The sequence below is a fragment of the Myotis brandtii genome, unplaced genomic scaffold, assembly GCF_000412655.1.
Source record: "Myotis brandtii unplaced genomic scaffold, ASM41265v1 scaffold277, whole genome shotgun sequence".
Lineage (NCBI taxonomy): Eukaryota > Metazoa > Chordata > Mammalia > Chiroptera > Vespertilionidae > Myotis > Myotis brandtii.
In genome coordinates, this window is record NW_005360548.1 from 1,582,592 (window position 1) to 1,593,963 (window position 11,372).

The 11,372-nt window shown below is 51.6% G+C and overlaps 1 protein-coding gene across 7 annotated transcripts in view; it reads right to left on the reverse strand.

Annotated features, from left to right (window-relative positions):
• Positions 1-5,517: 5,517 nt before the first annotated feature.
• The window catches only part of PLEKHG2 (pleckstrin homology domain containing, family G (with RhoGef domain) member 2), a 12,048-nt gene continuing 6,193 nt past the window's right edge, over positions 5,518-11,372 (reverse strand). For 6 of the 7 annotated variants that reach the window (XM_014541747.1, XM_014541751.1, XM_014541750.1 and 3 more), the window contains 12 exons: positions 10,836-10,973; positions 10,450-10,650; positions 9,964-10,056; positions 9,789-9,875; positions 9,403-9,436; positions 9,211-9,312; positions 9,042-9,089; positions 8,924-8,962; positions 8,743-8,759; positions 8,406-8,582; positions 7,380-8,298; positions 5,518-7,296 (listed from right to left, as the gene is read on the reverse strand). In XM_014541747.1, the coding sequence (XP_014397233.1) occupies positions 5,732-7,296; positions 7,380-8,298; positions 8,406-8,582; positions 8,743-8,759; positions 8,924-8,962; positions 9,042-9,089; positions 9,211-9,312; positions 9,403-9,436; positions 9,789-9,875; positions 9,964-10,056; positions 10,450-10,650; positions 10,836-10,973 (3,420 nt within the window). In that variant the 3' untranslated portion in view covers positions 5,518-5,731. The remainder of the gene's footprint in view (positions 7,297-7,379; positions 8,299-8,405; positions 8,583-8,742; positions 8,760-8,923; positions 8,963-9,041; positions 9,090-9,210; positions 9,313-9,402; positions 9,437-9,788; positions 9,876-9,963; positions 10,057-10,449; positions 10,651-10,835; positions 10,974-11,372) is intronic. The other variant, XM_014541749.1, reaches the window with a different exon arrangement.

Here is an 11,372-nt window from a genome sequence, read left to right on the forward strand (position 1 = left end):
AAAGAAAGATGGCCTGGGTGGAGTCTGAAGTCAGCAACTAAGGGCATGACTGGGCTGGGAAAGGAATTTTAATATATTTTTATTGATTTTAGAGAGGGAGAGAGAGAAAGATCAATGATGAGAGAGAATCATTGATTGGCTGCCTCCTGCACACCCCCAACGGGATTGAGCCCACAACCTGGGCATGTGCCCTTGACCGGAATCAAACCCTAGACCCTTCAGTTGGCCTCTATCCATTGAGCCAAACCAGATAGGGCAGGGATTTTAATATCAATCTGTAGCTTAGAGAAGATTAGGGGGCAAGGGCCCTAAACCCCACAGGGGCTTCGTCTGGCTTCAACCACAAGTCAGTACTGCCTCCTGGGGGAAAAGTAAGTCCCAGTTATGCTCTCTAGTAACTGTCCTAAAGGGGCTCAAAACATGGCTTTGAGGTCTTCAACGTGCCTGCCCTTCAATGAAAGCCAACAAGTGGGCTTTCAGTTCCTACCATTGGGCTACAACGTGATAGGACATTTCCACTGTCAAAAAGAAAATTCTGTGGGATGGTGCGTGTATATGTACAGCTGGTATAGGTTCTAGGACCACCCACAGATACCAAAATCCTGGGGTGTTTAAGTCCCTTAGTCTTCATATCCAATGCAGAATTCCACATTGGGAGTTCAGTTCATTCCCCCATCCCTGCCTTTTTATTTTTATTTTTAAATATATTTTTATTGATTTTTTACAGAGAGAAAGGGAGAGGGATAGAGAGCTAGAAATATCAATGAGAGAGAAACATCGATCAGCTGCCTCCTGCACACCCCCCACTGGGGATGTACATGCCCTTGACCAGAATTGAACCTAGGACCCTTCAGTCCACAGGCTGAGATTCTATCCACTGAGCCAAACCGGCTAGGGCCATCTCTGCCTTTCTATAGGCACCTCACTTGCTCTGGTAAGGGCATCTCTTCATGCCAGTCTTCTCAGCCAACCTAGATGTCCCAGCCATCTGCTGGGGGTGGGGGAGATACTCCCCCTGCTGAGTACTGGTGGCATCTTACCACACTAGACTGTTAATTGAGGGGAAAGTTACACAAATTTTTATAGCAGAAGGAACTTGAGATTTACTGTCCAGTTGCCCTATTTTGTATCTGCCCTACCCAACACAGTTGTTTGGCTACCAAGCTGAGCTGCACAGGCGAGAACATTTTCCTTGAAAGTTCTATGGCCGTGGTTGGCAAACTGCGGCTTGTGAGCCACATGTGCTCTTTGGCCCCTTGAGTGTGGCTCTTCCACAAAATACCATGTGCGGGCGCGCACGTACAGTGTGATTGAAACTTCGTGGCCCACGCGCAGAAGTCGGTTTTCGGCCTGGGCGAATCTATTTTGAAGAAGTACTGTTGATATTTAGCTCTGTTGACTAATGAGTTTGCCGACCACTATGGGATAGCACTGATACATAGGGAATAAATACAAATACAGTCATGCACCACCTAACAGTGGAGATATGCTCTGAGAAATGCGTTGGTAGGTGTTTTCATTGTGCAAACTGTACTTGACACAAACCTAGGTGGTACAGCCCACTACACAGCCTGTTGTGTAGGGAAGGAAAAATAGTTTTTCCTCTACCTTCTGGGTTCTTGGCTGACACATCGCCATAATAAAAGAATGACAGGAGGAAAAATAAATGTATTCCTGTATATAAGGAAGAGGCCCAGGAAAACAGTAATTCATCAAAATGGTTGTGAAGATGCTTAGCATGGCACCTAATTGGTGCTCAATCAACCCCACTAAGTTGATCCTATAAAATTCTGTTGCTTATGAGCTAGTCCTTATAATACAGTTGAAGCCAACCTTGGATACCTTCTTCAGCTAAAGATCGAAGACACGGGTTTGGTGGTGGTGTGGGAGGGGGGGGGTCAGTTATAGATCACCAGGAAAAGCACAGTGAACAAGGGTAAGGGTGTTAAGTCCTTGTCTCCATTGAGTTTCCAGGTAAGGTCACCCCCTCTTCCTGGTCCTTACCAATGGAGATTTCCAATTTACAAAAGTAAATGTCCTACAGAGGGTAACCTCTACTTGGTTTTCAGAGCTTCTCCCGTGTCTGCTATTTCTTTAACCAGCCTAAAACAATCCTCATGCCAAATGGGCATATTGTGAGGTGGAAAATCCATTCCCCTACAGCTCCTAGGCTGCAAACCTATACAGCACATTACTGTACTGAAGACTGTAGGCAATTCTAACAGTGGTATTTGAGGAATGCATTGCACGGTATTACAGATGAGAAAATGAGCCCAGTGGCAAAAGGCAGCTCAGCAAGCTTTTTGCATGGGAAATGGAGTTCACTTGGGTTAACTTCAGTTGACTGGCACTAACCTAACGCTCCCAAGGAAGATAGCAGTATCTCCCTCCTTTGTTTTTTTGTTAATCCTCACCAGAGGATATTTTCCCACTGATTTTTAGAGAGTGGGAGAGGAGGGGATTGTCTCTTGCATGCTTCCCTATGGGCCAGGGATTGAGCCTGCAACGAGATGTATGCCTTGAGCATGCATGCCTTGAGTGGAATCGAACCGGGGGCCCTTCAGTCACAGGGCAACGCTCTATCCACTGAGTAATCCAACTAGCCTCCACCTTTCCCTTTAAAAAAAAAGAATGTATTGATTTCAGAGAGGAAGGGGGAGAGAGAGTAACATCAATGATGAGAGAATCATTGATCAGCTGCCTCCTGCACACCCCACTCTGGGGATCACAGACATGTGCCCGGACTGGGAATTGAATCGTGACCTCCTGATTCATAGGTTGATGCTCAACCACTGAGCGACACCAGCCAAACCTCTGCTCTTCCCTGTTTGAGCCACGTGATTTTGCAGCTCTAAAAGCAGCTTACAACAGGCAAACTATATTCCTGAGGCTTCAGAGCTGGCCTATGAAGCAAATATAATTGGGCAGGCAGGAGGAATGGAATTTAGGGGCAGGGAGCAGGAGGGACTAAGGCAAGCCTGGTGCCCATAGTTTTCCCACAGGATCCAGAGATACCCCCCTCACTCCACCTCGTTGAGGCTCCTGGCTGCCTCCCAGAGGCACAGCTGGGATGCATCTGGAGGAGCTGAAGGCACTTGCCTCTTTCCTTGCGCCAGGCCTTAGAGTAGACAGCCTTTTCTCCCTCCCTGACGCCTCCTCAAATACCGGGAATTCCGGCGCTGCTGGGAGCCCAAGTCAGGCTGTGAACTTTCCTTCAGCTGGGAATGTGCAGCTGGGGGTGGCTGGGAATGTGCAACTGGGGCTGAGAGGAGGGCCAGCCTCTGTCCTGACCTTGGGGAGGCTGCAGCGGAGCAGGCCCAGGCCCTGGTGTAGGGCATGGTTACTGCTCAACTGAATAGAAGCCAGCAGCTAACATTTATTAAGCCAGGCCTTGTCCTGGCTACCTTATTACCTAGGACCCTTGGAGTACTGGGCTGTGTCTCAAGTTGGGGGTGGGGAAAGTGCTCCTTATTGTGCCCCCAGTGGCAAAAACAGTGTCTGGCACAGGATAGGTACTCAAGAGTATGGGCACCGTTGGGCTGCAGGAAATGGAGTCCCAGCTCTGCCCCTTTCCTGTGTGACTGGGCAAGTTCCTTATCCAATCTGTCTTATTATCCTCATCTCTAAAGTGAGGATTAAAGTCCTCACTTGCCTTTTAGGGCTTTTGTGAGGACTCACAGTGATTGAAGTGACTAATGCCCATGGTATGCCATTAGGATTCGATAAATCTCAGCCTTTTTTGCTGTTGTTAGTTGACTGCTGAAACTTCAGATTCCTAGGCTCCCGTCCTGGAGGTTGTGATTCTATAGTCTGGGACTAGATCCTGGGACATCTGTGATTTGAACAATGTGCTGTGAGTCAGAGGCTCAAACACACTTGGGAATTGAAGATAACTTCACTGAATCTTTTTTGTTGTTGTTAATCCTCACCTGTGGTTATTTTTTCCATCTTTATTTTTTTGTTTATTTATTTATTTTTTATTTTTTCCATCTTTAGAAAGAGTGGAAGGGAGGGAAAGGAGGAGGGGAGAAGAGAAACATCAATTAATTGGTTGTCTCCCTTATGCACCCCAACTGGGACCAGGGATCCGGGGATCGAACCTGCAATCCAGTTATGTGCCCTTGACCAGGAATCGAACCTGTGATCCTTCAGTGGGCAGGCTGATACTCTTACCAGTGGATCACACTGGCCAGGGCTCCTTCACTGAATCTTTACAGTGACCCTACAAGACCCCTACAAGATGGGATACTGTCGTCCCCATTATACATGAGAAAACCCACGCTCAGAGAGAGATTACATTGACTCTGGTGCCTCAGAAAATTCCAAGAAAGGTTAAATAAGCTGTGTAAAAGCACAAGAGGGTAAATGTTTAATTAAAAAAGCTAATGTTACCAAAGAAATTGATTAGGTTATGCTTCTCACAGGGCATGCTGCAGCTAGGAGGGCATAAAGGATCCTTTGGCCCTGGACAGGTAGCTCAGTTGGTTAGAATGCTGTCTCCATAGGCCAAGGTTGCAGGTTCGATCCCCAGCAGGGCACATACAAGAATCAACCAATTAATGCATAAATAAGTGGAACAACAAATTGATGTTTCACTCTCTCTTCCCCTTCCTCTCTAAAATCAATAATTTAAAAAAACATTTTTTTGGAAAATGCCTTTGTCTCTATAACCTGAATTTTTGGGGGGAGAGGGGGCACACGAAGGCACTGTAGAGGTCTCAAACTAGAGAAGGGGGAAAAGGGGTCTGATGATGTGTGGGTGAGCACAAGAACCAGAATAGTCATGAAGGTGGGAGTGTTTGCCAGGATTGGACAGATGGGGGACAAATTTTCTCAGAATCTCAAACCTGATCCAATTTGGTGTTAGCATGGAACTGTCTTTGAAGTTCTGTAGTACCAAGACACAGCAGAATCCAATGAAGGATGGATAGTGGTCAAGATGGTTGAGGAGCTGGTTATGTGAATAAGATGTATGGCTGAACAGATAGAGATGGAAATATGGAGAGTTACATGGATGGAGAGGGTTGCGTGGAAAAGATGAACAGGTGGGATGACAGACGGATCAATGGATTAATGGAAGAATGAACGCTAGATGGGTGGGTAGGATGATGGATGAATAGAGATGGTTGAATAAGTCAAGGCATATGGGTGGGATGATGGATTGAAAGATGGGTGAAATAGATGGACAGACAGCTGCATGGAGAGATGTAAAGGTGGCCGAGCAGATGAGATAAGTGGGTGATGATGGGACACACGGGCTGGATAAACTGCTAAGGGAATGAATTTGTACTTGGAACAAAGCTTCTTAGCTTTTCTGGATGGGCATAAAGCAGTTCATAAACCCTGTGAAATCACACACCAAATTGAAATGGGTCCAGGTTCCAGTAATTCTTGAAAGAGTTTGAGATTTCCCAAATTTTCAGAACCACTGAATTGTACTGTGACAGACCTTCCCACTCATCGTCTTCTGTTATCCCCCACTATCTCCAGAACTGGAAATGAGACATACTGTCACAATATTAATTAACAAAATATTAATGAAATCCCCATCCCCATCCCTGCTGAGTTAATCAAGGTAAGTAATAAGGACCACTTGCCAAAGCAGACCTAGAAGTTGGAAAGCTGCAGCAATTTTAGACTTGTCTTCAGTGTCTGGACTTCTGGGTGAAGTTCTGAGAGTCTGTGGCATTTGGTTGAAGTCCTTGCTTTTTAAGAAGCCCGATATCCTGGCTCACATGTGGAAAGGGGCATCAGGAGCCCCCTGGGCTCTGCGAAAGCCCGCAGATTCCTGGGTGGAAGCTAATAGAGCAGGGTGGTTCAACCTGACCTGGGCCTTGGCTGGCCGTAGCCGCCCGCCACCCCCGACATGGATGTTGACTGTGGTGGCATAGCTGAGCCTCCTGGCTGGAGGTGGTGGGGGCTGGGGCTGGGGCGGCGGTGAAGGTGCCCGTGATGTGGGGGCAGAAGAGGACCAGGAACCCCGGAAAGCTTGGGGGGCCTCTCCCCCAGGTCCCTGCCTCCGAGCTAGGCTCTGGCTGATGTATGAGGCTGCCAGGTATCTTGAGAGAGCAGCTGCGTTGGGACCCAGGAGCTGACGGGTTGGGGGTGAGGGACTGTGGGGTGGAGTCAAGTCTGAAGACTCTGACCTGGCAACGGGAGAGACAGGGTGGCCTTCTGGTTTTGACAAAGCCACAGTGGTCTGAACTGGGGTGGGTGACAGGCCCTGAATGTCCCATGAGCTTCCTTGCTCAGGCAGAGGAGTGGCAGCTGTAAAATGGATGTCTGTGAGGCTCTTCTGCTCCAACAAAGGTGTAGGTTTTGGGACCTGAAGGTCTGTGAGGCTTTGCTCCTGGAGCAAAGGTACAGCAGTGGCAGCCTGGATGTCGGGCAGGTCTCCCTGCTTGGGCAAAGGTGCGAATGCTTGGACCCGTGTGTCCATGAGGCCTTGTGGCTGGGGCACGGCTATGGCAGCTGGAGCCTGAATGTCTGGGAGATCCTGGGGCAAAGACAATGGAGCACTGGCTGGGATCTGATGGTCTAGGTGGCTTCCATATACAGGCAAAGGTGAGGTACCCAGAACCTGAATGTCTGGGAGGTCAGGTTCCAAGGGCAGTGGGGTGTTGGCGGGGATCTGATGGTCCAGGCTGCTTTCATGCAGAAGCAAAGGGTCAGCGGCTTGGCTGCAGGCAGTGGCTGGGGACCGAACATCCCTGAAACCTCCCTGCTTAGTTAATGGGGTGCTGGCTGGACTTTGGCAGTCTCGGCGGTCTTCTTGCTTGGGCATAGGAGAGGTGGCTAAACCTGTGACACGAGAACAACTTCCCTGCTTCAGCAAAGCTGGGGTGGTTGGAACTTGGATGTCCATCTGACATTCTTGCTGAGGGAAAAAGGTGGTAGCCGGAAGCTGTATATCCCTGTGGCCTCTATGCGCAGGCAAAGGAGTGGTCGTTGAAATGTGCATTTCCGGGTGGCCTTCTTGATCAGGTAGAGATGTAATAGCTGGGACCTGGACATCCGGGCCTTCCTGCTTGGGAAAAGGTGTGGTGGCTGGAATCTGGACGTTCCAGAGGCCTTGCTCAGGCAAAGTGGTAGCATCTGGAATCCGGATGCCCCTATGGTCTTGCTCAGGCAAACTGGAAACATCTAGACCCTGGCCACCCAGGCTGCCTCCCTGCTTAGACAGGGGTGCAGCAGCTTGAACCTGGGCAGCAGGGCCCAGGGGGACAGATTCCTGGGCCAAAGTCAGCGGGAAGGCCAGTTCACATACCAACACATGTCCAAATGCAGGCAGGGGCCCTGTATCCAAAGAAAGGAGGACTGAGTCAGGTATTGGCATTCCAGCATGGGCTACCTCTGCCAACCACATACCCGGACCTCACCTGGCTCGGCCTGCTCATGGGGCAGGCAGGGGGACAGTTGGAGTTGGGCCAGAGCCCGTGGCCTGCGGCGGGGAGCATTGGCCGATGCCCGAGTCTCAGCCCGCTGCATCTGCTGGATCCGCTCACTGTAAAGCCGGGCCAACTCTCGAACTCGGGATGCGGCCCGCTCTGTATTGGGGGCTCCAGCCTTTCCACTCCCACTCCCTCCTCGCAGATCTGAATCTTCCAGAATCAGCAGCGGTTCTGGGAAACCTGGCCGGGCCAAATGCCCCTGCTCCAGAGCCTGCCAGGCACTCCGGATTTCTGAGCAAGAGCGGAATCCCAGCTCATCCTGATCTTGGGTACCATCCTGGGGCTGGAAATCTGGAAATGATACCCCATCCTCCTCCTCCCTTGCCTGCCCTGCCCTGCCGTCTGAGGAGGGCTCTCCCAGTTTCCCGGCACGGTCTTCAGAGAACAGTTCTCTCCTGGTGGCTAGAGCCTCATCTGGCTCCTGCAGAGGGCCATGCAGCCAAGAGTCACAGGGAAGGGTGGGAGGGCTGGAGAGACCAGGAATGTCGGGGACACTAGGTATGACTGGAAGGCAGGGCATTTCAAAAACACTGGAAATGTCAGAGAGACTGGGAAGGCAGGGAATTGGAGGAATTTCAGAAAGGCTAGACATTTCAGGGAGGGTGGACACGGCAGGATTTTTGGTAAGGCCAGGAATGTCGGGAACTTCAGCTGCACCGGAGCCTTCGAGTCCCTCTAGGACATGGAGTGGGGAAGGGCCCCGTTCGTCCATCTCCAGCTCTTCGTCCTCCTCTTCTGAAGAGTCCCGGCTGGGCAGGGCTGGGAATGTGAGACTTTCACCATCACGGGGCACTTGGGAGTCTCCAGGGAACTTGGGAATGTCGTGGGGAGGTGGCTGTAGTGGGCACTGGGGAAGAGACCAACAGTATCAAGGTGCTTTGGCTGCTCCGGTGCCCGGTCTGTGCCAGCCCAAGCGAGAGCCCCAAGGACACGGTGACGGGATGCCCAGCTCACCCCTGCATCTCGGAGGCCTCTTTGGTTCAGCAGTTCCAGGATTTCTTCAGTGATTGAGGTCCCAGAGGGGTCCAGCGTGGGGGGTCCAGTGTCTTCCAAGTCCTCAGCAGGTCCAGAAGCTGGACCCGATTGCTGAGGCTCTAAAGCGGGGTAGAGCTCCCCCTCACTGCCAGCATGCTATGAGGAAGGAAAGAATGGAGGGCAAGCACCCAGAGCTGTCAGCACCCCTTCTTCCCAGTCCCCTTCTTATTCAAACCCAGGAGTTGATAACTCAAGCTCCCTCCTCCATCAGATTCTTGTTCTCGGTCCCCAGACTCCATCCCAGGAGATTTCTTACCTTGAGTCTAGGCTTAGCTGGGAAAGAAGAAATGAGAAAAAAAGTGAGATGTAGGAATAAGTTTACTCCTTATAATTGATGAGTTGCACTATCACCCCTCCCCCATAAACACTGGGCATCCCATGGGAAGAGACAGACAGACAGACAGGGCTGGACCTGGCTGGGCTGGGCAGGCCCTTACCATTCTGTGGAAACATGACATAAGGGTCCTTCACTGGCTCTGGGGAGAGGACACACTGATGTCAGGGGCCCAGCTCCCACCCCGATCCCTAGTTAACCTTTCAGTGGAATCAACTCACCAGACTGTCTACGGCCATGGCGGGCAGTGGAGGGGCCTGGAGACGGAGCTGTGGGAGAGGCAGATTAGAACCTCGTTATGAGCCCAACCCCAGGCTTCTAGGAGAGGAAGGCCTGGGGGTACGTACATTCCTGAGTCCTGGGGGAGAAGGGGGTGGAACTCTTCTTTACCTGTGTTCCTTCGTCCAGGGGTGAAACTTCTAGCATCTCGAGGTCGGGGAGACCCAAGTAGGGGGATCACAGGCTCTGGGATAGGCTTACTTTTAGGAGCACCTGTGGGGAGAGATTTGGGGCTAAGAATCTACTCTTTCTTGGAAGTAATCCCTCTACTTCCATACCTACCAACCCAAGGCCCCAACTCACAGTGCAGACTGTTTTCAAGAAGAACTTGTTTTGCCTGAAAGACACAAGGATGAGGGTTGAGGAGCCGGTCTCTTGAGCACCTGAGTCATAGTCCCATTAGTGAGTCCTGCTACATGGCAGGCACATTACATGACTGATGACAATTATTCCTCACCACAACCCTATGAGGTTGGTGCTATTATTCTTCCTGGTGAGGAAACTGAGGTCAGAGAGGTTGATCAGAGTCACCAAGCCGGGACAGTGGAGCTGAAATTCAAACCCAGGCAGCCTATCTGCAATTTAACCGCCACGTTTTCAGAGAGTCCCCTGCACTCAGTGTCCTCCAGAACTACTGGGGGCCAGAGTCTCTGGCCCTCTGACAGCCCCATCTGTGGCAGGAGAGGTACCTTGGCTGGGATAGAGGCAGGGTGGTTCTCAAAGAAGAGACGCTGGAGACAGTGAATCCACAGTCTCTTCTCTTCTTGGTTCTTGGCCTGGCGGTAGGTGGGGGTGGAGTGGGAAGTCAGGTGCGAGGTCTATGAGCTGGAGGGAACCCTGCCCACCCAGCCCCATTCTCCTCACCTGAAGCAGGTGCCTGTGCTTGGGAATGGTCAAATCGGCCACCTTGAACCCTAGAGGGTCACGAGGACTCTCGCTCACACTCAGGTTGCAGCACTGAATAGGCGAGCAGAGAGGGTGGCAGGCTCAGAGCCCTTGGACTCAACAATGTGGCCCTTGCATTTGGGTTCTTACCCCCTAGAAATATGTGCCCTGTATGGTTGTATGGGGTCCCCCTTCCCGTTGATCCTCTCTTCCAGGCTGGGCTCTGCTCTCCCTCACCAGCCCTCCCTACCCTCATCTGAATCAAGACGTGCTTCCCCCGTGGACACTTGTCTGGTGAGCACATCCAGGTCCTCCCCCTCCGTTCCGCCGGCCTCACCATCCTTATTACACCCTCAGACTCGAGAAAACGGGGCCCTGGTTGTCCCTCCTTCCAGACCCTGCCCCTGGCCACCCCTTTAGAGATACAGGTATCGGTACATAGAATATAGTTTGCAGGTAACTCACAAAGATGTGACCCTTGTAGATGTATTCTGGCCCCCGGCGTTTGGCCACGAGCAGCATCCGTGAGAATAGAAAGAGCAGCCGCTCACCCCCTCGAAGTCGGGGGCCACCCCCTCCGCCACCTCGGAATGAGCCTTCCAGCACCAGCTCCCCGAAAGCACTGAGCTCCGGGCCGGTCCAGCCGCCCAGCTGCCGCTGCACTTCCTGCCAGGACCCCACCAGGTACACGGGACACAGAAACATCACGGGAGGCACACACATCCCAGCACAGGGGGCTAACAAGGGGCCGGGCTGTCTGAGCCCACCTTCTGAGGCCGCTTGTGAAGCACTGACCATCCCCACGAAGGCCCTCATGGCCACTCCTCCCATCCAGCCCACCCTGGAGTCACCTGGAGGCGCGCAGCGTGCTCCTGCTTGCGCTTCATGTCGTTAATGTACCAGGCAACTGCTGTCATGGACACGATAGCCTCCTCTACCATCTCGCGGCCCCCGGTGCCCGGGCCCTCAACCCAGTGCTTGCCCAGCTCCTGCCAGGCAGTCACCGGACGCCCAGGGAGGGGAACAGTAACAGAGAAAGAGAAAGAATGATAATAATAGAGACAGAGAGACATATAACGGTAGGGGCAGAGATGGAGATCCAGAGGCAAAGAGAGATAAACAGGAAGAGACAGAAAGTCCAATCAGCTGATGCCAGTCCCCACTGCCAACAAGACCCTACCCCAAGCACTGGCACAGTCTGTAGGGACCAAATGCCTCCCCAGACCTTCCCCAGTTCGTCCCTCTAGATCAGGGGTCCTCAAACTACGGCCCGCGGGCCACATGCAAATACAAATATTGTATTTGTTTCCGTTTTGTTTTTTTACTTCAAAATAAGATATGTGCAGTGTGCATAGGAATTTGTTCATAGTTTTTTTTAAACTATAGTC